Source organism: Oncorhynchus tshawytscha, linkage group LG13 (genome assembly GCF_018296145.1).
Source record: "Oncorhynchus tshawytscha isolate Ot180627B linkage group LG13, Otsh_v2.0, whole genome shotgun sequence".
NCBI classification, from domain to species: Eukaryota; Metazoa; Chordata; class Actinopteri; order Salmoniformes; family Salmonidae; genus Oncorhynchus; species Oncorhynchus tshawytscha.
The window spans coordinates 63,834,209-63,859,164 of record NC_056441.1 but is presented as its reverse complement, the minus strand read 5'-3'; the positions used below and the strand labels follow the sequence as shown (position 1 = coordinate 63,859,164).

At 43.4% G+C, this 24,956-nt stretch overlaps 1 protein-coding gene across 4 annotated transcripts in view; it reads right to left on the bottom strand.

Moving 5' to 3' along the window:
• LOC112239972 (lissencephaly-1 homolog A) overlaps nucleotides 1-24,956 on the bottom strand; it is a 65,005-nt gene that overhangs the window by 25,264 nt on the left and 14,785 nt on the right. For 3 of the 4 annotated variants that reach the window (XM_042296143.1, XM_042296146.1, XM_042296144.1), the window contains one exon: nucleotides 1,135-1,219. In XM_042296143.1, coding sequence (XP_042152077.1) covers nucleotides 1,135-1,219 — 85 coding nt within the window. Of the gene's footprint in view, nucleotides 1-1,134; nucleotides 1,220-10,755; nucleotides 10,776-24,956 lie in introns of those variants that run through there. The other variant, XM_042296145.1, reaches the window with a different exon arrangement.

Below are 24,956 nucleotides of genomic sequence, written 5' to 3'. Positions count from 1 at the left end.
GATGGAGGGATGAAAGGAGTTGTGGCATTGTGTCCATGAAGAGACGGAGGTAGAGAGGGAGGAGAGAAAAATCTGATTTGCCATCTGCCAAGACCCTCTGCAGACAGCTTAACACACTCAGTCAGTCAGTGATCCACACACACACACCTAATCACTGTGGTCTGCCAGTCTAATCAGCAGGGTGTGTGCGGGCAGTGCCAGACGAGAGGTGTGGCATGCTGTTTCGTATACTACCTTCAATACCACTCTGCTCACCTACATACCGCATTACATTATTTTAGGAGGTCTTAAAAGAAACCCAAGACAAAGGCTGTGTAAATGTAGCATTAGGGGAAATGCCTCCATTCTCCATTGGTATAACCTACTCATTTAACAGGTAATAAATAAACTAGATTAAGGCAATGGAAGGCTGAAATTTCCAGCATCATTAGGGCAAGTTTTTAACACAATCCTGCCAAGGTGTGCCTGTGTGTGTGGTGTCAAACGTGTCAGGGAGCTTCTCTGTCCATAGCAATCTATTATTCAGGCTGTTTCCACTAACTAGGGTGGAGGAAGGACTGAACCCCTCTCCTATCTGTGCTATAGAAATATGGAGGAAATTACAAAGACAGGGAGAGAGAGAGAGGAAAAGAGGCAGACAGAGAGAGAGCGAAGGGAGCATTTACATGTTACCCTGCCACATGTTGTCTTTGCTCTTTGTTTTGTCTTGTTTGAGGAGAGATTGTACATTGAGGTAATTCAAAGGGCACTTTTTTCCCCAGGGCTTTAGCTGCTAGCTACCTGCCATTACATTAGCTCTGATAGAGATAGTAAGGAAGACAGGTTATCTTCAGCTTCTGTTCCACTACCTGACTGCAGCTTCTCCCTCGTGTGTGTGTGTGTGTGTGTGTGTGTGTGTGTGTGTGTGTGTGTGTGTGTGTGTGTGTGTGTGTGTGTGTGTGTGTCAGACAACCTAATAATGACTCTAGATTCCCTTAACTGGGCTCAATTGGCTTCAGTCAGACTTGTGTCTGCATCAATTAAAAGGGGGAATAAAGTGGAAATTAAATTGGTATTGTTTGGGTAAATGGGCTTGATTTATAGTGAGCGTGTATTATTGTGTGCGTTTGTGTGTAATGTTCCACAGTTACTCACCACGTCTAATTCTGCCTCCTTCTTGAAAGTTGAATATGCCTCTTCATATCCATTTGAACGAAGGTAATCAGCTATCGCTCGATTTCTGAAATAGGACAAAAGAAACCAATTAGTTATCTTATTAAAAGCAGTTGAGATTAGAGTTTCTCTTGTTAAGAAGATGAGACATTTATCTTTAAAATGGAGAAAAAGCTTGAGTCAGGAATTTGACTTCAGGTAAAACAAAGAAAGAAAATAAGTGTTTCTGAGTAACAAGTAAATTGCATTGGTCTTTTGTTTGACATGTGTTAAATAGAAAAATAACACGCACGGCCACACGCTCACAGACCAATTTGACACAGATAGATAGCACGTGTCTGCTGTCGATAATGAGCTCTTGTTGCTCTGGGCAGATAATGGAGGAATCACTCCCCACAGAGTAGAGAGAAAATGAAAACTAGACTACTGTACACCACAGAAACACCTGCAGACAGACACGCACACGCTCTCCTGACACACAGCTTTTCTACAAAATCCTTCACATGAAGCCAAGTGAAAGCCGAGCTAGAGGTATGAGATGAGATGTTGAGATAGACATGACAATAGACCAGGCAGACAGAAGCAAACACAGTAAAATGACTGCCTGCCTCTTCCTCTCTTTGTTCAGGTTTGGGACAATAGACACACGCTCAGAGGGACAAGCACACACACATACGCTTAACTGAGCTGTAGATCAACCCTAGGACTACAACTCAGGCTAAATTTACCCACCTAGGGCTAGGTTATTTCAGTGGCAAAAGTCATTCAGCTGAAACTGTTGTCTAAACCAGGGTTTCCGTTAGGAAAATGTAGCGCAGGACATTTGACTAGTAACATTTTAATTTAACGGACCCATATCTATCGGTTAATACCCTCTGTAGTGACTTGCCGAGCAGTTGCTTACCAGGCAGTGACGCAACCAGTCAGGATGCTCTCGATGGTGTGGCTGTAGAACTTTGAGGATCCGAGTACCCAGTGCCAAATCTTTTCAGTCCCCTGAAGGGGAAATAGGCTTTGTCGTGCCCTCTTCACAACTGTCTTGGTGTGCTTAGACCATGATAGTTTGTTGGTAATGTGGACACGAAGGAAATTGAAGCTCAACCTGATCCACTACAGCCCCATCAATGAGATTGGGGTGGGGGCATGCTCGGTCCTCCTTTTCCTGTAGTCCACAATCCCCTCCATTGTCTTGATCACATTGAGGGAGAGGTTGTTGTCCTGACACCACGTAGCCTATAGGGAGGAGGTCAGAGACCTGGCCGTCTCGTTGTTGTCAGTGATCAGGCTACTGCTGTGTCATCAGCGATCTTAAATGATGGTGTTGGGAGTCAGGCCTGGCCATGCAGTAATGAGTGAACAGGGAGTACAGGACGGGATTGAGCACACACCCCTGAGGTGCCCCTGTGTGGAGGATCAGCGTGGCGGATGGGTTGTTACCTGCCCTTCCTACCAGGAAGTCCAGGATCCAGTTGCCGAGGGAGATGTTTAGTCCCAGGGCCCTTAGCTTATTGATGAACTTTGAGGGCACAATGGTGTTGAACGCTGAGCTGTAGTCAATGAATAGCATTCTCAAAGGTATTCCTTTTGTCCAGGCGGAAAAGGGCACTGGAGTGCAATAGAGATCGAGCATCATCTGTGGATCTGGTGGGGCGGTATGCAAATTGGAGTGGGTCTAGGGTTTCTGGGATAATGGTGTTGATGTGAGCCATGGCCACAGGCATGAGTGCTACGGGTCGGTAGTCATTTAGGCAGGTTGCCTTTGTGTTCTTGGGCACAGAGACTATGGTGGTCTGCTTAAAAAATGTATTACAGACTCAAACAGGGCGGGGTTGAAAATGCACTTGGCACTTGCCAGTTGGTCAGCGCATGCTTGGAGTACACGTCCTGGTAATCGTCTGGCCCTGCGGCCTTGTGAATGTTGACCGCAATTTTTTTTTAAAGGTCTTACTTACATCGGCTGCGGGGAGAGTTATCACACAGTTATCGGGAACAGCTGATGCTCTCATAGAAGTAATTTAGCTTGTCTTGTAGGCTCGTATCATTGGGCAGATCGTGGGTGTGCTTCCCTTTGTAGTCTGTAGTAGTTTGCAAGCCCTGCCACATCCAACAAGCATCAGAGCCGGTGTAGAATGATTCGATCTTAGCCCTGTATTGACGATTTGCCTTTTTGATGGTTCGCCGGAGGGCATAGCGGGATTTCTTATAAGCTTCCGGGTTAGAGTCCCGCTCCTTGAAAGCGGCAGCTCTACCCTTTAGCTCAGTGTGGTTGTTGCCTGTAATCCATGGCTTCTGGTTGGGGTGAATGTACAGTCACAGTTGGGACGATGTCATCGATGCACATATTGGTGAAGCCAGTGACTGATGTGTACTCCTCAACATCATTGGAAGAATCCTGGAACATATTCCAGTCTGTGCTAGCAAAATGGTCCTGGGGCTTAGCATCTGCTTCATCTGATCACTATTTTATTGACCGAGTCACTGGTGCTTCCTACTTTAGGAGGATAGAATTATGGTCAATTTGCCAAATGGAGGGCGAAGGAGAGCTTTGTACACGTCTGTGTGTGTGTGGAGTAAAGGTGGTCTAGAGTTTTATTCCCTTTGGTTGCACATTTAACATGCTGGTAGAAATGAGGTAAAACTCATTTAAGTTACCCTGCATTAAAGTTCCAGGCTACTAGAAGTGCCGCATCTGGATGAGCGTTTTGTTTGCTTATGGCCGTATACAGCTCAATGAGTGCGGTCGTAGGGCCAGCATCGGTTTGAGGAGGTAAATAGACAGCTATGAATAATAATCGATAAAGTCTTGGTAAATAGTGTGGTCTACAGCTTATCATGACATACTCTACATCAGGTGAGCAAAACCTTGACACTTCCTTAAATATCGTGCACCAGCTGTTTACAAACATACAAAGACTGCCACCCCTGGTCTTACCAGAGGCTACTGTTATATCCTGCGATAGTTTATAACCTGCTATTCATGTCGTCATTCAGCCACGACACCATACACTTCGAATTGACCATGGTGACATTAGGTTTGTATGAGGCTGCTCGGGCATAGAAACCCATGATGATACACCATCCTATCATTTATTTTTCAACGGGACAATGACCCAACACACCTCCATGCTGAGTAAGGGCTATTTGACCAAAGAGAAGTGTGATGAGTGCTCCCATCAGATGACCTGGCCTCCACAATTAACCGACCTCAAACCAATTGATATGATTCGGGATGAGTACAACCGCAGAGTGAAGGACAAGTACTGAGCATATGTGGGAACTCCTTCAAGACTTGGAAAAGCATTCCAGATGAAACTGGTTTAGAGAGAGAATTCCAAGAGAGTGCAAAGCCATCAAGGCAAAGGGTGGCTGCAATGAAGAATCTAAAATGAACTCAGCAAAAAAAGATACATCCTCTCACTGTCAACTGCGTTTATTTTCAGCAAACTTAACATGTGTAAATACTTGTATGAACATAAGATTCAACAAATGAGACAAACGGAACTAGTTCCACAGACAAGTGACTAACAGAAATGGAATAATGTGTCCCTGAACAAAAAACTAAAAAAAGGGGGGTCAGACTCAAAAAAGTAACAATGCAGCTGGTGGCCACACCAGATACTAAGAACTGCAGTGGATCTCCTCCTCATGGTCTGCACCAGATTAGCCAGTTCTTGCTGTGAGATGCTGCCCCAATCTTCCACCAAGGCACCTGCAAGTTCCCGGACATTTCTCAGGGGAATGGCCCTAGCGCTCATCCTCCGATTCAACAGGTCCCAGACGTGCTCACATGGGATTGAGATCCAGGCTCTTTGCTGGCCATGACAGAACGCTGACATTCCTTGTCTTGCAGGAAATCACGCACAGAACAAGCAGTATGGGTTTTTTTTTTGCCGAGTTTACATTTTGATTTGTTTAACAATTTATTGGTTACTACATGATGAAAATATGAGTAATTTCATTTTGATGCCTTCACTATTATTCTACAACGTAGAAAACAATAAAAATAAACTCTTGAGTAGGAGTCCAAACTTTTGACTGGTCCTGTCAAGAATTCAGACCCTTTACTCAGTCCTTTGTTGAAGCACCTTTGGCACCTTACAGCCTCGAGTCTTCATGGGTATTTCACTACAAGCTTGGCACAACTGTATTTGGGAAGTTTCTCCCATTCTTGTCTGCTCATCCTCTCAAGCTCTGTCAGATTGGATGGGGAGCGTTGCTGCACAGCTATTATCAGGTTTCTCCAGAGATGTTCGATCGGGTTCAATACCGGGCTCTGGCTGGGCCACTCAAGGACATTCAGAGACTTGTCACAAAGCCACTCCTGCATTGTCTTGCCTGTGTGCTTAGGGTCTTTGTCCTGTTGCAAAGTAAACCTTCGTCCCAGTCTGAGGTCCTGAGCACTCTGGAGCAGGTTTTCATCAAGTCCAATCAATTGGATTTACCACACGTGGACTCCAATGCAGTTGTAGAAACATCAAGGATGATCAATGGAAACAGGATGCACCTGAGATCAATTTCGAGTCTCATAGCAAAGTGTCTGAAAACTTTTGTAAATAATGTTATTTTATTTTTAATACATGTGCAAGAAGTTCTAAAAAACAGTTTTCGCTTTGTCATTATTGGGTATTGTGTGTAGATTAATTGAGAAAAATATTTATTTAAACCACTTTATAATAAGGCTGTAGCGTAACAAAATGTGGAAAAAGTCAATGGGTCTGAATACTTTCCAAAAGCATTATTCCATCAATGAACAGGCTAAAAAGCATTATTTTGCACTGGGTTTTTTCTTCTCTCCGACAATTAACGGACAAGAGCTGGCTCTTACCTGCTAACAGAAACCCTGGTCTGAACGGAATTCATTTATAGTGAGACCGGAAATGTGAGTTTAAGATTGATAATAGGTGTCAAAGCTTGAGGGTTTACGCTCTCATCATTGGATGGGTCTGGGCGTGTGGGCATTGGGTAAAGGCTATTCACCTGACAGAAAAATGATGTGAAAGAATAAAAAAGGTGTTGTGCTTGGCACCGAGACTCAGAGGCTGGCTGGCTTTAAAGTGGTGCGTGTGTGGTTGACAGTCTGTCAGCAGAGCATGTAGCTGGCCTGGCAGCCTGACTGCACCCTGCCCTTTCCCACCCATCCCTCCTGTATCCCCGTCTCCTCCTGTATCCCCGTCTCCTCCCAGATGACAGAAGCCGTGTGATTACAGCTGAAGGTCAGCAGGAGGTTATCGCTCATGTGACATCCTGCTGCAGGTCTGGGGAGGAGGTTGGTGTAAATGAGTAGCGAGGAAGTGTCTTTGCACGTCTGTGTGTGTCTGGTGTGTACCGTGTTTCCCTAGTCACCCAGGTCCAGCAGACAGAAACCCTTAAAGCATATTGGTCGTGCGTGTCATGACGTTGGCCTGGGGGTAGGTTTATGACAGTCATAAATACCTCTCTACCCCACTGATGTTACATTTGCAAACCCCTTTGGTTAACAGAGATTCTGGGAACATCAGAAGGTGGGAGGAAATGAACTATATTCTGGTAATCCGACCAATTGAACATATGCGGTGGTACTTAAAAATATGTCAGTTCGGTTGTCATCTGAGACATTCTCATCAATGATAAGATGACAAACTCTACAGTGGAAAGTCTGCTCAATCAGTGGCCCGCCCCTGTGAAGGGACGTGGGCTATAAAACTTTTCAAACACGCCCTCCTCTCCCTTCCTATATAAAGCCTTCACGACAATATAACCTCCTGTTCCGAGGATGTGAGGACAACGGTCCGATGTCAGAATGGTTCAGATAATAACTACAGAACGAAGCCAAAATCAGCGTGAGCTTTGGTTGCGAATGGTATGAACTTTGAACTCTTATTCACTACAGAAGTGATACCTCCAAGCCGTTGAGTTAGCAACAGCAGCTGCAAACTAGGGTTAGGAAGGAACAGACCGAGTATCCCGTCTACCACTCAACGACGGTACTACAACGTATCCAATTTACCAGAGAGAGACTTTCTTCAAAGGACAAAGGACTCGGTTTGGCAATACGGCCCTTCCATCTACCACCAACCTACCGAAGCGCAGCTCAGAGTAAATATTTATTGCATTTTCCTTTTCCAAATGGGTGGTAATTTAGAATGGAAAAGATACTGTATTTACGATAGCACAGCTTCGCCCTTTGTTCCTCAGTCTTCCCACTCTTTCACTCAAACCCAGACCCCTTTCTTTTGTGTAACCAGCTGTCATATCTGTTCCGCCCGCTAGGGACATTTTCCTTTATGACGTAATTTGTAATTAAGTTATGATTTAATTATGTGTATGTGTAATTCTGTGTGATTAGTTAGGTATTTAGTAAATAAATTATTGAACCCAATTTTGTATTGCTGATTCAACTTGTTAGCAGGGTTCGTGCAGATAACCAAGAATTTACAACTTTCAGATGAGACTGAATTAAGGTGACGATTAATATTGACTGCTATTGATGTAAAATATTACTAGGTCTTAAATATTATTTCGTGGTGCCCCGACTCTCTAGTTAATTACATTTATACGATTAGCTCAATCAGGTAATATTAATTACGGAGAAATGATTTTATAGAAAAGCATGTCATATCACTTAATCCGGCATAGCCAAAGACACGACATGCGTATGTACTAGTGTTATCCTGAGCTGCAACAGAAGTCAGTCTGACTCTGGGCTGCTTGCTACAGCAGACAATGGTTTTCTGTGGGCCTCTCAGTTGAGCCGGGGCAAACAAAAGATCCTCAGTGTCATCTACACAGAGATATTAAAGAACCCAAACATGCCACAGCCTGTTCTGTCCTTTCCTCCAGATAAGCACAAGACCCTGCACGAGGGCTAGCAGAGCCTAGAGAGAGATTGAATCGAGATAGCGGTGATGTCTGATTCATTAAACCCTTACGCTACCACACCACTTACCTTCCTACTAGAGGTCGACCGATAAATCAGAATGGCCGATTAATTTAGGGCCGATTTCAAGTTTTCATAACAATAGGACATTTTTGGGAGCCGATTTTATAAAAAAAAGTTGTATACCTTTATTTAACTAGGCAAGTCAGTTCAGAACACATTCTTATTTTCAATGACGGCCTAGGAACGGTGGGTTAACTGCCTTGTTCAGGGGCAGAACGACAGATTTTTACCTTGTCAGCTCAGGGATTCAATCTTGCAACCTTACGGTTAACTAGTCCAACGCTATAACCACCTGCCTCTCGTTGCACTCCATGAGGAGACTGCCTGTTACGCGAAAGCAGTAAGCCAAGGTAAGTTGCTAGCTAGCATTAAACTTATCTTATAAACAATCAATCATAATCACTAGTTATAACTACACATGGTTGATGATATTACTAGTTTATCTAGCGTGTCCTGCATTGCATATAATTGATGCGACGCTGGGGGATGATTTAACAAAAGCGCATTGGCGAAAAAAAGTGCAATCGTTGGACGACTGTACCTAACCATAAACACCAATGCCTTTCTTAAAATCAATAGAAGTATATATTTTTAAACCTGCATATTTAGCTAAAAGAAAGCCAGGTTAGCAGGCAATATTAACCAGGTGATATTGTGTCACTTCTCGTGCATGCAGAGTCAGGGTATATGCAACAGTTTGGGCAGCCTGGCTCATTGCGAAATAATTTGCCAGAATTTTAGATAATTATGACATAACATTGAAGGTTGTGCAATGTAACAAGAATATTTAGACTTCGGGATGCCACCCGTTAGATAAAATACCGAACGGTTCCGTATATCACTGAAATAATAAACGTTATGTTTTCGAAATGATAGTTTCCGGATTCGACCATATTAATGACCAAAGGCTCGTATTTCTGTGTGTTATGTTATAATTAAGACTCTGATTTGATAGAGCAGTCTGACTGAGCGATGGTAGGCAGCAGCAGGCTTGTAAGCATTCACTGAAATAGCACTTTCGTGCGTTTTGCCAGCAGCTCTTCGCAAGCACAACGCTGTTTATGACTTCAAGTCTATCAGCCTAATGGCTGGTGTCACTGATGTGAAATGGCTGTCAGCGGGGTGTGGGCTAATAGCGTTTCAAAAACGTCACTCGCTCTGAGACTTGGAGTCGTTGTTCCCCTTGCACAGCAAGGGCCACGGCCTTTGTGGAGCGATAGGTAACGCTGCTTCGAGTGTGGCTGTTGTCGATGTGTTCCTGGTTCGAGCCCAGGTAGGAGTGTGGAGAGGGATGGAAGCTATACTGTTACACTGGTAATACTAAAGTGCCTATAAGAACATCCAATAGCCAAAGGTATATGAAATACAAATGGTAGAGAGAAATAGTCCTATAATTCCTATATTAACTACAACCTAAAACCTCTTACCTAGGAATATTGAAGTCTCATGTTAAAAGGAACCACCAACTTTCATTCTCATGTTCTGAGCAAGCAACTCAAACGGTAGCTTTTTTACATGGAACATATTGCACTTTTACTTTCCCAACACTTTGTTTTTGCATTATTTAAACAAACTTGAACATGTTTCATTATTTGAGACAAAATTGATTATTATTGGTGTATTCTATTAAGTTAAAATAAGTGTTCAATCAGTATTGTTGTAATTGTCATTCTTACAAAGAGATAAATAAAGATTGGCCGATTAATCGGTATCGGCTTTTGTTGGTGCTCCAATAATTGTTGTCGGCGCTGAAAAAAATCATAATCCGTCGACCTCTACTTCCTACTACCACAGATCTAACTTGATGGGGGATGAGCATACATCGGAGTCTGGTCCCTGACCAGTAACAACTTTTATAGTGAACTACAAGGGTAGACGGGGGGGGAATGAGAAGCCAATTCATTACTCTACCTCAGATAGGAACAGGAGCAAAAAGATGCTGCAGTACTGCAGTCAGACTGACTGCAGAGAGCCCAGCTATTCCCTCCTCACCCTGGCTCAACCTCTTGGGGGATACTATATAAATAAAAACACACAAATTCACTATGCGGCAGGAACAGAGGGAGAAAGAGGGACAGAGAAATGGGAGAGAAATAAAAGGGGAGAAAGAGAAAAAGTGTGAGAAAGAAAGGGGTAGATAGGACAGAGAGAGCAAGCAGGCTGGTTCATGGCTAGCAGCCCACAGTGAGACAAAGTGAGAGGAAGCAGTGTGGTTGGTATCAGTGAGTGGGCCACCATTGGCAGAGGCAACAAGACATGCTCAGAGTACATGCTGTACCTACCAGGTGTTGACCAATTCAACACAGACCGATGTCACACATATCAACTCTCCATCTAAACAGTGACTGGCAAATGGACTATGTCATGCTACTTACTAAAAAGACAGCCAATCCCCAACCCCACCCTTTCTATAAAAAAAACTGCATGATCACAAGAAACTTTTCATCTAATGAGGCTTTCACCAGCCATTGCACCCATAGGAGAGTAGACAAGTTCCACAAAACGTATAACAACCCTAAACATAGGCTGAATGCAGCAGAGGGGGCAATGCTGGTACTCAAATGGCACAGATGAGACAGTACAGTAAGAGCTGTTCCATGAAAAATAAACCACAGAGTGGTATGACAGAGAGAGACAGAGAGAAATCACACCGTGAGAGAGAGGAGAGAGAGCAGCTGCATTACCTCATCCCTCTAAGACAGAGCTAGCCAGCCAGCCTGTAAGTCGATGACATCACTTCCTGTTGAGCTAGCTTCGCACCACACATCTCCTTCAAGATCACCACCACAGATCCGCCATTCTGCTACTGCACAGCTTTCACACTGCACCATCCCTAATTCACAATGAAATGAATTTTGCCACAAAGCTCTTCAGACCTGGTGCGACATGTTTCTAATCTAGTTTCAGTTTTGCCTTTTAGATCATAATGAATAATATTACATGGACAGGGGGGGCTGATCCTAGATCAGCACTCCAACTCGGAGACACTTGATACATACTGCCCAGTCGTATACCTTACAGCAACCCATAGAGTAAAAGACATGCCAACATTTCAGAAAGTCTACACTCGCTCAATCGTGACTGTCCCAATCATTACCACACAATGGGCTACTTATCTTTCTAATTACTGGTCAATCAATCTAGGCTATGTAACCATACTTTCTGACTCGCCTGCCAGGACACCATCTAGCCTACGGCGGCGCATCTGTCTGTAACAAGGTTTCTCAGGTACACTTTAGATCACAGCAGTCGGCAAGATGTATAGACCTGCAGAATATTTCAACAATAGCCTATAGGCATCGCTTATAAGACATTCAATGATCTGTCTGAATCTTGTCACATATAGAATTATATTCCTTTAGAAATATATATTAAATTCTATGTACATGTAAGTCAAGTCTGATCGTATATGCTTGTTAGGTGTAGCTATGCCCTGCAGACATGGTTTTAAAATAAGCTAGCTAGTATTTGTTTTCTTAGCTGCCTGAAGTGCCGGATGGGTGGAATTTACACTTTTAGGACTACTCCATCGCAATCTCAATCAAGTGCAGCTAAAGTACTTGAAAGATAATATATTATTTCAACTAGGGCAGCACATTTTTTACTTTTTTTTAAACCTTTATTTAACCAGGTAGGCTAGTTGAGAACAAGTTCATTTACAACTGCGACCTGGCCAAGATAGAGCAAAGCAGCGCGACACATACAACAACACAGAGTTACACATGGAGTAAAACAAACATACAGTCAATAATACAGTAGAAAAATTTGTCTATATACAATGTGAGTAAATGAGGTGAGACAAGGGAGGTAAAGGCAATAAATAGGCCATGGTGGCAAAGTAAATACAATATAGCAATTAAAACACTTTGACAGTAGATGAGACTGCAAAGAAGAAATACTGGGGTGCAAAGGAGCAAAATAAATAAATACAGTAGGGGAAGAGGTAGTTGTTTGGGCTATATAAAGATGGGCTATGTACAGGTGCAGTGATCTGTGAGCTGCTCTGACAGCTGGTGCTTAAAGCTAGTGAGGGAGATAGGAGTCTCCAGTGTCAGAGATTTTTGTAGTTCGTTCTAGTCATTGGCAGCAGAGAACTGGAAGGAGAGGGGGCCAAAGTAGGAATTGGCTTTGGATGTGACAAGTGAGATATACCTGCTGGAACGTGTGCTACAGGTGGGTGCAACTATGGTGACCAGCGAGCAGAGATAAGGCAGGACTTTACCTAGCAGGGTCTTGTAGATGACCTGGAACCAGTGGGTTTGGCAACAAGTATGAAGCGAGGGCCAGCCAAAGAGAGTGTACAGGTCGCAGTGGTGGGTAGTATATGGGGCTTTGGTGACAAAAACGGATGGCGCTGTGATAGACTGCATCCAATTTGTTGAGTAGGGTATTGGAGGCTATTTTGTAAATGACATAGCCGAAGTCGAGGATCGGTAAGATGGCCAGTTTTACGAGGGTGTGTTTGGCAGCATGAGTGAAGGATGCTTTGTTGCGAAATAGGAAGCCAAATCTAAATTTAACTTTGGATTGTAGATGTTTTATGTGAGTCTGGAAGGAGAGTTTACAGTCTAACCAGACACCTAGGTATTTGTAGTTGTCCACATATTCTAAGTCAGAACCGTCCAGAGTAGTGATAATGGACGGGCGGGCAGGTGCAGGCAGCGATCGGTTGAACAGCATGCATTTAGTTTACTTGTATTTAAGAGCAGTTGAAGGCCATGGAAGAAGAGTTCTATGGCATTGAAGCTCATCCGGAGGGTTGTTAAAACCTCTTAGAGCTCCCCCCTACTTTGTGCAATTTCCGCCTGAAGACATACCCAAATCTAACAGCCTGTAGATCAGGCACAGAACCAAGGATATGCATATTCTTGGTACCATTGGAAAGAAAACTCTGAAGTTTGTGTAAATGTGAGTTGAATGTAGGAGAATATAACACAATAGATCTGGTTTAGATAAAACAATGGAAATAAAAATATATGTTTTTTATTTTTATATCATCATCTTTAAAATGAACAAGATAAAACAAACATTCAGATAGGATGATGGGTACAATTTCAGTGAAAAATATAATAGGGCAACAGTACTTGTACAAAGTTTCAGAATGATAACTTCCAAAATGAGTGTGCTACATGACATTTATCATGAAGTCACCCAGGTGTCCCACACAAGTAGCACAAATGTACCCAAGTGGCCAAATTGGTGAAGGTATACATTTTGAAACAAATAACTATATACAACACACTTTCAATATTTGGAAGACCCTCAGTCCTCTATCAAATCAAATGAATTTATATAGCCCCAGCCTAAAACCCCAATCAGCAAGCAATGCAGGTGTAGAAGCACTGTGGCTAGGATAAACTCCCTAGAAAAGGCAAAAACCTAGGAAGAAACCAGGCTATGAGGGGTGGCCAGTCCTCTTCCGGCTGTGCCGGGTGGAGATCACAGTGGTTGTAGAGGGTGCAACAGGACAGCACCTCAAGAGTAAAAAGGAACAGTTTAGGGTTCCATAGCCGCAGGCAGAACAGTTGAAACTGTAACAGCGGCAAGGCCAGGTGGACTGGGGACAGCAAGGAGTCATCATGCCAGGTAGTCCTGACGCATGGTCCTAGGGCTCAGGTCCTCCGGGAGAGAGAAAGAATTAGAGAGAGCATACTTAAATTCACACATGACACCGGATAAGACTCACAGTGTCACTTTGAAAGATAATGTTCATTTAGAATAGTTTCACATATGAGCGATGTATCAACAGGTATAATAAACAGATATATATAGACAGTACAGGGAACATAAGGTTGAATACATTATTATGACCTGCTAGATCTGTCTCTTTTATATGACATTTCAGCTAGATCTACTGTCTCTATTATATTACAACAGACCAGCTGTATCTACTGTCTCCATTTCACTTTGGCCATTGTTGTGTGGGCCTGCCCTCCCCTCAACAGCCTCAAATAGGCTATTTCATGTGGGTTGGGGCGGCAGACACACGCATCTCACATTTCATGACATTACATGTTTATATATTGCTTCTAAAATTAAATTTTTTAAAAATCAAATAATATTTCATTCTATTAATTTCAAACAAGGGCATTAGCATGATAAGAACTTACCAGTCCAAAACGATGTCCTCTCCCGTTCAAAAAATATTCCTCCACAATCGCTAAATGAATCGTCCTACAACAATCCCTGTCTTACCTTCCCAATCAATTTATTCTAAAATTGTGTACACATCTGTATATCTAGACTTAGCTTTCTCTGACTTAGTCGCCATAATGATTGATATATAAACAGCTGAATCTGCGCGTTTACCAAACAATGCAGTGCGTAATATGTGTTTCTCCTTCAGGTATGAAACTTCAATAGCGAATGACTCACTTTACGCTGGAGCTTACTACATGGGTTGGTCTTGGAACACATAAACATGGCCTATTGCCGTTTAGCTCAGCTCATTGGCAATCTACCCAGCTAGATTTCAAGACGATCAGTGGTCATTGGGTTAAAAGACAGTCAATCAACGAAACAGCGGGCAAATCATTGGTGCACAATGATGTCATGACTTGTCTTCAAATCGGTTTCTTTCAGTCAATACGTCCCACGAAATGGCCCATTAGGTTTGATTGTGTTACAAACAAACCAGTTGATTGCAGTGAAACCAAACATGACTGGAAAAGTCACATTCTGTGTGGGTTATTTACCTGGAATGTGTTGTCGAAAATGGAATGAGACGGAATTCACAACACAAGCGGTTCACAAAATGTTTCGTGTTAGGCTATAAAAACGGATTTGATCAAACAAAAGATCATTCATTGTGTAACAATGAGCATTGGAATTGCAAACAGATGAAGATCGTCAAAGGTAAACAATTTATTTTAATGCAGTTTGTGAATATGTTACGCCTGTGCTGGTTTAAATTGTTGTTTTTTATGGGGCTCTATGCTCAGATAATCGCATCGTATTATTTCGCAGTAAATACTTTTTTAAATCTGACAACGCAGTTGGATTAGCAAGATTCTCGGCTTTCGATACATGTGAGACACTTGTATTTTCATGAATGTTTAATATGACTATTTATGTAGCGATCACCGTATGTTGTGGAATTTCAGCCCCCTAGCGGGTTCCGTGCGCAGAGAGGTTAACACAATGTCCAAAGAAGGGCCAGAAGTATACGGAATGGTGTCATCTGCATAGAGGTGGATCAGAGACTCACCAGCAGCGACATCATTGATATTTAGAGAGAAGCGAGTCGGCCCAAGAATTGAACCCTGTGGCACCCCCATAGAGTCTGCCAGAGGCCCGGACAACAGGCCCTCCGATTTGACACACTGAACTCTATCAGAGAAGTAGTTGGTGAACCAGGCGAGGCAATCATTTGAGAAACCAAGGCTGTCGAGTCTGCCGATGAGGATGTGGTGATTGACAGAATCGAAAGCCTTGGCCAGGTCAATGAATACGGCTGCACAGTATTGTTGCTTATCGATGGTGGTTAAGATATCGTTTAGAACCTTGAGCGTGGCTTAGGTGCACCCATGACCAGCTCTGAAACCAGATTACATAGCGGAGAAGGTACATTGGGATTCAAAATGGCCGGTGATCTGTTTGTTAACTTGGCTCTTGAAGACCGTAGAAAGGCAGGGTAGGATAGATATAGGTCTTTAGCAGTTTGGGTCAAGAGTGTCCCCATCTTTGAAGAGGGGGATGACCGCAGCTGCTTTCCAATCTTTGGGAATCTCAGGCGACACGAAAGAGGTTGAACAGGCTAGTAATCGGGGTTGCAACAATTCCGGCAGATAATTTTAGAAGGAAAGGGTCCAGATTGTCTAGCCCGGCTGATTTGTGGGGGTCCAGATTTTGCAGCTCTTTCAGAACATCAGCTGACTGGATTTTGGAGAAGGAGAAATGGGGAAGGCTTGGGCGAGTTGCTGTGGGGGGTGCAGTGCTGATGACCAGGGTATGGGTGGCAAGGTGGAAAGCATGGCCAGCTGTAGAAAAATGCTTATTGAATTTCTCAATTATAGTGGATTTATCGGTGGTGACAGTGTTTCCTAGCCTCAGTGCAGTGGGCAGCTGGAAGGAGGTGTTCTTATTTTCCATGGACTTTGCAGTGTCCCAGAACATTTTCGAGTTTGTGTTGCAGGAAGCAAATTTCTGCTTTAAAAAGCTAGCCTTGGCTTTTCTAACTGTCTGTGTATATTGGTTTCTAACTTCCCTGAAAAGTTGCATTTTACGGGGCCTGTTCGATGCTAATGCAGAACGCCACAGGATGTTTTTGTGTTGGTTAAGGTTAGTCAGGTCTGGAGAGAACCAAGGGCTATATCTGTTCCTGGTTCTAAATATCTTGAATGGGGCATGCTTATTTAAGATGGTGAGGAAGGCTTTTTATTTTTATTTTTTATAACCAGGCATCCTCTACTGACGGGATGAGGTCGATATCCTTCCAGGATACCCGGGCCAGGTCGATTAGAAAGGCCTGCACGCTGAAGTGTTTCAGGGAGCGTTTGGTTGATAGTGATGAGTGGAGGTCATTTGACAGCTGACCCATTATGGATGCAGGCAATGATCGCTGAGATCTTGGTTGAAAACAGCAGAGGTGAATTTAGAGGGCAAGTTGGTTAGGATGATATCTATGAGGGTGCCCATGTTTACGGCTTGGGGTTGTACCTGGTAGGTTCATTGATAATTTGTGTGAGATTAACAGCATCAAACTCAGATTGTAGGATGGCCGGGGTGTTAATAAGCATGTCACAGTTTAGGTCACCTAGCAGCACGAGCTCTGAAGATAGATGGGGGGCAATCAATTCACATATGGTGTCCAGGGCACAGCAGGGGGCAGAGGGTGGTCTATAGCAGGCGGCAATTGTCACGCCCTGGTCTAAGTATTTTGTGTTTTTCTTCATGTATTGGGTCAGGCCAGGGTGTGGCATGGGGTTTTTGTATTGTGGTGTGTTTTGTCTTGGGGTTTTGGTGTGTATGTATTGGGATTGTAGCTAGTGGGGTTATCTAGCAAAGTCTATGGCTGTCTGGAGTGGTTCTCAATCAGAGGCAGGTGTTTATCGTTGTCTCTGATTGGGAACCATATTTAGGCAGCCATATTCTTTGAGTTTGTCGTGGGTGATTGTCCTTAGGAACAACGACACTCTCTCTTTATTTATTTACACAAGTATAGGCTGTTTCGGTTTTCGTTACGTTCTTTGTTTTGTAGTGTTTTGTGTTCGTTCGTGTTTCACGTTGTTCATTAAACATGGATCGCAATCTACACGCTGCATTTTGGTCCGACTATCCTTCACACCTAGAAAACCGTAACAGCAATGGTGAGAGACTTGTTTTTAGAGAGGTGGATTTTTAAAAGTAGAAGTTCAAATTGTTTGGGTACAGACCTGGATAGTAGGACAGAACTCTGCAGGCTCTCTCTGCAGTAGATTGCAACACCGCCCCCTTTGGCCATTCTATCTTGTCTGAAAATGTTGTAGTTAGGGATGGAGATTTCAGAGATTTTGGTGGTCTTCCTAAGCCAGGATTCAGACACGGCTAAGACAGCCGGGTTGGCAGAGTGTGCTAAAGCAGTGAATAAAACAAACTTAGGGAGGAGGCTTCTAATGTTAACATGCATGAAACCAAGGCTTTTACGGTTACAGAAGTCATCAAAAGAGAGCGCCTGGGGAATAGGAGTGGAGCTAGGTACTGCAGGGCCTGGATTCACCTCTACATCGCCAGAGGAGGAGTAGGATAAGGGTACGGCTAAAAGTCATGAGAATTGGACGTCTAGGACGTCCGGAACAAAGAGTAAAAGGAGCAGGTTTCTGGGTGCGATAAAATAGATTCAAGGTATAGTGTACAGACAAAGGTATGGTAGGATGTGAATGCAGTGGAGGTAAACCTAGGCATTGAGTAGTGATGAGAGAGATATTGTCTCTAGAAACATCATTGAAACCAGGTGATGTCATCGCATGTGTGGGTGGTGGAGCTGAAGTGTTGGATAAGGTATAATGAGTAGGGCTAGAGGCTCTACAGTGAAATAAGCCAATAAACACTAACCAGAACAGCAATGGACAAGGCATATTGACATTGAGGAGAGGCATGCTTAGCCGAGTGATTATAAGGGTCCAGTGAGTAGTGAGGTTGGTTGGGGTCACGGCGATTAAGACAGCTAGCCGAGCCATGGGTAGCAAGCTAGCAGAAGATGGAGGTCTAGCAGAAGATGGAGGTCTGTTTTTAGCCACGTGCGTTTCCATCGGTAGATTAGTGGGTTCCGTGTGATAGAGGGGACCAATCCAATTGTCAAAATAGTTATAGTGGCCCAAGATGGTTCGATATAGACCTGTTCAGATAGCAGCCGATATGTTCAAGACAGCTTACGATTAGTGGGCCGCAGTTAGCAGATGGGCGTTCAGGTTACGTCACGATGGAGGGGCCAGTTGAATAACTCCCTCGGGCAGATAACGTCGGTATTCCAGTTGTGAAGGCCCACATCGGCAGTAAAACGGGTCCGGATTGGTGATTGTAGCCCAGGAGTGGCTGATGGAACTCTTCAGCTGGCTAGCTCCGGGATAAATTGGTGTTTGCTCCGGAATCGACGTTAGCCAATAGTCACTCGGATAGCAGCTAGTTAGCTGCAAGATCCAGGTGTAAATGTCCAGAGCTTGCGGTAGAAATCCGGGGATATGGAGAGAAAATAGGTCCGGTATGCTGTGGTCTGAGTCGTGTTGTACAAAACTGGCGATAGCTTTCCGAGCTAAAGGATAGCTGATGACCACTAGCCGTGGTTAGCTGAATACTAACGTTAGCTAGTGAGCTGGCGAACTTCTGGCTAGCTGCTATTGTGGATTTCGGATACGAGGTGAATAAGATTGTGGGGAAAAAAGATCCGCACCACATTTGGTGAGCATACAGTTATCAGCCAATATTAGATAAAAATGCTAACGTTGGTATCGGCCGATGTCTAGTTTACACCCCGATGTGCAAACGCGATGACAAAGCTGACGTGCATACCTATATAACGTAGGGACATGGCGTAATGACCCTACGTAAAATGTTGTGCTATATGTGCAACACAGAATTCCTAAACTAGCCCACAATGTCTTCTGTGTGGATCGAGCAGTCAACAAGTCGAGCAGTCATTTGAAAAAGTAACTACATTTCAGCGAGACAACTCAAAAGGCGAAATCCATTAAAGCCAAGATAATGGAATGCATTGCCCTTAACAATCAAACCGTTCTCTGTCGTGGGTGATGTTGGCTTTCGCCGATTGGTCGAGAACCGGTACACACTACCAAGTACGCTATTTAGCAGATGTTGCCCTACCGGAGTTACACATTAATAGTGTCACTGCTATTAGCTTCAAGACATAGTTACTATGGAATGGCGTTTGGGTCTTTGTGTCAAAAAAGATACAGTAGCACTGTCAAACCTGTACAAAAAAAGTCTGCGAACACAGGCCACGAACGATGCGTTTACAATACCACGTTGGTAAAAATAAAATTAATTGTTCGACCGCAACTTCTGGGGAAGCTAGCTTTGGCTTGGTTCCTAGCTAGCGCCAATACAACCAGCCTGACAAACAATGACCAGTAAAAACTGCAGTCATTTTCATTATTCTTAGCAATGATTTAGGAATCGTTGTGAGAAAGTATTAGCTAGATTGCCACTTGTTGTTCACCTATTGAAATTGAACTTCAGTTCATGAAAATAAATAGCTAACCAGCTACTTAACCCGGTTGCACAAAGCTAACGATATAAGCAGCCATCTAGCTTCATCTGGCTAGTGAGGCTCGACCAGACCAGGGTATGTGTTGTGAAGCTAGCTAATAAGAATTAGGCACAGTGGAACTTGCCATTTGTATTCAAAATAAACGTCATTGACAGTGATGCAAATGAATACAAATAGTATATGCCATACTTTTATTTTGAAGGTTAACCAAAGTCCACTATTGTGGTTAATCCTTATTGTGGCTAGCTTCACAAAGATGGGTCCGACCTCCATTAACCGTGAGCTAGCTAGCTTTCTTTTTTAAATGACCAGCACTGTAAGTGCGCGAGACAACTTTACCAGCATCATAGCATACGGATCGATGAATCGTTGTGACATGAAATACGAGTGATAGTGTAATCAATGTGTAATAACTACGTAAAAAATGTATGAACTCATTAAATTATTATGTGATGTGCAGTCATATTCAGGTCCTGATTGGTCAACAAGCTTATTTGACACGTCAAATAGTGTTATTTGACATGTATATTTTTTGGCACAAGTCTACGGCATTCCATAGAAATCCTGGTTGAGAATGAAATTACTGAACAACGAAACAGCACAGCAAGTAAGTGAAAGAAATAGGTTTTGATTATGTTTTACTGGTAATGGGGATATACGTAAATGCCAACAAAATAACTTTTTGGTCAGTGTGGTGTGTGTAACCTTTATTTAACTAGGCAGTTAAGAACAAATTATTATTTACAATGACAGACCGGACGACACTGGGCCAATTGTGCTCTGCCCTATGGGACTTCCAATCATGGCCGTATGTGATACAGCCTGGATTCGAACCAGGGACGGTAGTTACACCTCTTGCACTGAGATGCAGTGCCTTAGACTGCTGCATCCATGTGTGTGTATTAACTATTTAACTGTACTAGAATGCTTTAAAAAAGCAGATACAATTTTAAATAAATCAGTATCGATTTTTTGGGCAAGGAAAATACTGGATATCTGTCAAAATTGTCATATCGGTGCATCACTCATTTCAACCCTTGAGTGGTATTGCCGTATTCAGGCTTCTATATAGTCGACTTTTGTTTACTTCTGAATAGGCTGAAAGTTTATGAGATGCCCTGTGCTGCCTGCCTGCTGCCTGCCTGCTGCCGCATATAGAGTATTATATCACAGCCTGGGCCTGTTCTGTCTCAGTGTTATGGTGCTGCTCTCCCTGGCCTGTGAACTGATAACCTCAGTGCAAACAAACAGAGCTCAGTACAGTTGTAAAAAGACAAGGCCACTGTGACTGCCAGGCAGAGGAAGACTAATTACAGAGAGCTGGAGACATTCAATAAATAAACAAATCGAAGAAAAGCAATACACAAGAGAGAGGTGGGCTTCTTCATTACTTCAGTTCTATCCCACTACTGTCCTTGGACAGAGAATGGGACTCTATACCGCTCATAGTGGCCAGTGTACGGCTGTGTCTGAGGCACACATGGCTTAGTAGAGCAGTAGAATGTCTGTCTGGCGGTTAAGATTACAAAACCATGTTCAGCAAAGTGGAAGCCATGGAAGAGCAGCACCAGTGTAGCACACAGGAGCTACTCTGCCCACTGAGGGGCAGGGAGGAAGGGAGAAAAATTATGGAGGGGGAAACATTTAAAAATCAATATTATTTCTTCAACAAAGGATTGTGTGGATCTGTCTGAGAACATGTAGGAGAGGACTTGTTGCCTCTAACCTTCAGGGGTTTGAACCAATCATAACAGGATTGGGTCATTACAGTTGAGTCGCTGGGCAACTCTAAAATGTCCAAAAAAATACCAGTCAGTCATACGAATTTTGTCCAGCTGAATGTATCTGATTGGTGGTGTTGGGCTACTCCAGGCTTGCATCCAAAATAGCTCCCTATTCCGTATTAGCGTACTACTTTTGACCAGTGTCTCATAGAGCTCTGGTATGGGGAATAAGAAGCTAAAATTCAAAATAGACGGTAAATTGATACGTCATGGTTTTATGCCTTTCATTTAGCCTCCACTCTTTTAATAATACCATAAAGTAGACCTAGTTAACTTATTCTCTGTCTGAGATAGGTGGGTATGTCACAGTCTATACTCAAGAAAGCTAATGCATCCCCTTTAGCAGTGGAGGCTACAGTTAAAATGGAATTGACTGGTTTGGGATAAGATTAGAGGATAACAGTATGTTCATCCCTCAGCGTAGAAGAGCACACCAGACAGCTGTGAATATGCACAGGGAAAGGAGGTGATAATGACCGTAGTATTTACCAGTGTCAGCCAAGTCAGTTTCCCCACCACATACAGAGGCAATGACATGTTACTGATATGCAAGTTGGAGGAGAGTCAGTGAGCTCTACAACACATGGAGGTGAGGTGTGTGTATGTCTCTCTTGATTGGTACTGTTGAGTCAGCTGCAAATACACAGCACACACAAAATATGCATGGTGAACACAATCTGCTGTAGCTGCTGAGCTAATTCTTCTTACAACAAACGGCCGCTCCCACTAGCAGCAGGCATAATGAGATTTGGTGGGCTCGACAGAGCCACACCTTCTCAGGAGTCAAGGGCACAGACTAAATGAGCCGGCCTTTACATTGTTCAGCCTGAGTAAGACTACAGGAGGAGGGGGGAGAGAGGGCGAGAAAATGGGGAAAAGGAGAGAGCAAGAGATAGGGGTAGAGACAAAGACAAGGGTGAGGGGAGAGAGACTGTCGAGGTAGAGTGGAGTTGACCTAACAGGATTCAGGAGGCTTCAGAGGGGAGAGAGACCGACGCGGGAGAGTAGAGTTGACCTAACAGGATTCAGGAAGATTTAGAATGCCAACTCATGTATTCAGCAGCAAAGAGGACTAGCAGCAAGACCCACAAGTCAGGTTCGTTTAAATTAGCCTGCTAAAATACACCACATGGTTGTGTAATGCATACAAAGCACATATCCCACGTTTCATGCTTCAACAAGCAGACTTAACATCCTCTGTAAGAACAACAGGAAGAGGTTTCAAGAAATATGCCCTGAGAAATATATGCTATGATGGCAGTCTGAGCACCAGCAATTTTCAGTGAAGTTAGAACAGTGGTGTCCCCACACAATCCGTCTGTCTGTCTGACCGGCTGGATATTAGATCCATATTGCTGATGGAATCCTGCTGGCTACCCAGCAACACTCGATACACAGTACACCATGATCACGCCACAGGAGTGTGTGTGTGTGTGTGTGTATAGACAAGATGGACACGTGTGAGCAATTTCCCATAGAAGCCAGCTGCCACACCCAATACAGAGCACAGGGAGTGATTGAGCTTGTTGTACCATTACAGAAATGTATCTGCCAACAAAATGTGTTCATTGTTCTACATTTGATGACATTTCTCCATGTTCAACATATTCAGGAAAGCCAGTTAAAACAACTCCACAATGAGATACAATGAACTTAGCTACCCCAAAAAGAAAAGGAATAGGACCCAGAATGAATCAAAGAGTTACAAAACAATCAAGACTGAAAAATTACATTGATTTAAAATTGGCCTCCTTTTCCCAGTCAGTCACATAAAAGCAGATCAAAGGTCTGTATGAGTGTGTCACTTTTGTTCTCAGTGCTATTCTATACCATTAGCCTCAGACTGTACAATGTACTTTCACTATTAATAATCATGATGTGCTTACGTCAGCACAATCACAGCTAGTGGGTGCAGCTGAGCAGGAACACAGTCACATGAAACATATTTGACTAAAATACCTGGAAAAGACTAAAGAGAAGTTCTTTGTGAAGCAGGAAAAAATAAATAAGCTTGAACTTGGCCCATCTGCACATGTCTGCCTCCTGCCAGCAGGTCTGGGGGGTTCACATCTATTTTTACTGCCGTGGTCTCTGGGCTTGAATCTAATGACCGTGGAAAAACAAAATGTGCTTTTCATTGGTTCTGGAAATAAGAATAGAACTTGTGAATTTTTTTATTTCGTAATCGTGACATCTGACAAACAGGCTTGACACTTAAAACAATATAGCTGTTTTCAGAATAAGGTGACAGACAGATAATTTACATACAACAGTGAGGGAATCAGTTGCTATTGCAAATGTACCTCCAAGAAGCACAAAGTTTGTTTAAAAAGCCTACAAAGTCCATAAAAACAAGCACAGACAAATGTATCCCCCATTCTTTCTCACTTAAATAAGAATCTCTATGGTGGCATGACTTATATCACCAGTGAGCCAAACACATCCTTCTTCTACTAGACTTTTGCTTTCTAAAAGCATGAGAAATTTAAAGAAGCTTTCACTTACCCTGAAGAAGCATCTCTCTCCAGCTCAATCTGACAGTTGAGTTTGGACGCAAAAACATTGGGAGGGGGGAGAAAGTTTTCAATAGAATGGGAACAAGATCAATGCGTACGGCTTGACAACAAATAAACCATGAAGGTGGTGAGAGAGGGGAAAGGGGTTATAGAGTACTGACGAGGCCGGGGCAGTCAGCTGGTCAGTCACCATTTCTCCCCAGTCAGTCCATTGTTTAAGCTGTTAGGACTGAAGATGGCCGCCCGGTTTCCCAGAACACAGAGAGAGCGGGAGCGGCAGTAGGTCTGTGACACAGCCCCACAGATCTGAGTGGGTGTTTTACTGTCAAGAGCCTCCTCTTAAAACACTAGGGACAAAGGACTCCCCATTAGATGCAACGCAACAGGCGCCACTCTTCGTCGGCCTGGCAGCTCACAAGGCGCAATAGTCCTATACTGGTTTCCTGTATTTTGTGTGTGTCCAGGCATTAAATAGCAGAGTAGAATGTCAGAAGCCTACGCAGTGTTCTGAATAAGGATGATTAGAATTCCAATGGAACACACGATAGCGATACTGAGAGTTCCGCTGGCGCTGCGTCTGTTAGGCTAAACTAAAATACAGAAACACATTGTCAAGAGAATGACGAGTGTTTTGTTATGCAGTGTGAAGGGCCGCCACATTTATAGTCAACCCATCTCATTACAGATATGGTAATAGCACTGATTGGCTGACAGCTGTGGTATGTCAGACAGTATACCACATGTATGACAAAAGTAATTTTTACAGCTCTAATTACATTGGTAAACAGTTTATAATAGCAATAAGGGACATCAGGGTTTTGTGATATATGGCCAATATACCACAGCTAAGGGCTGTGTCCAGGCACTCTGTGTTGCGGATA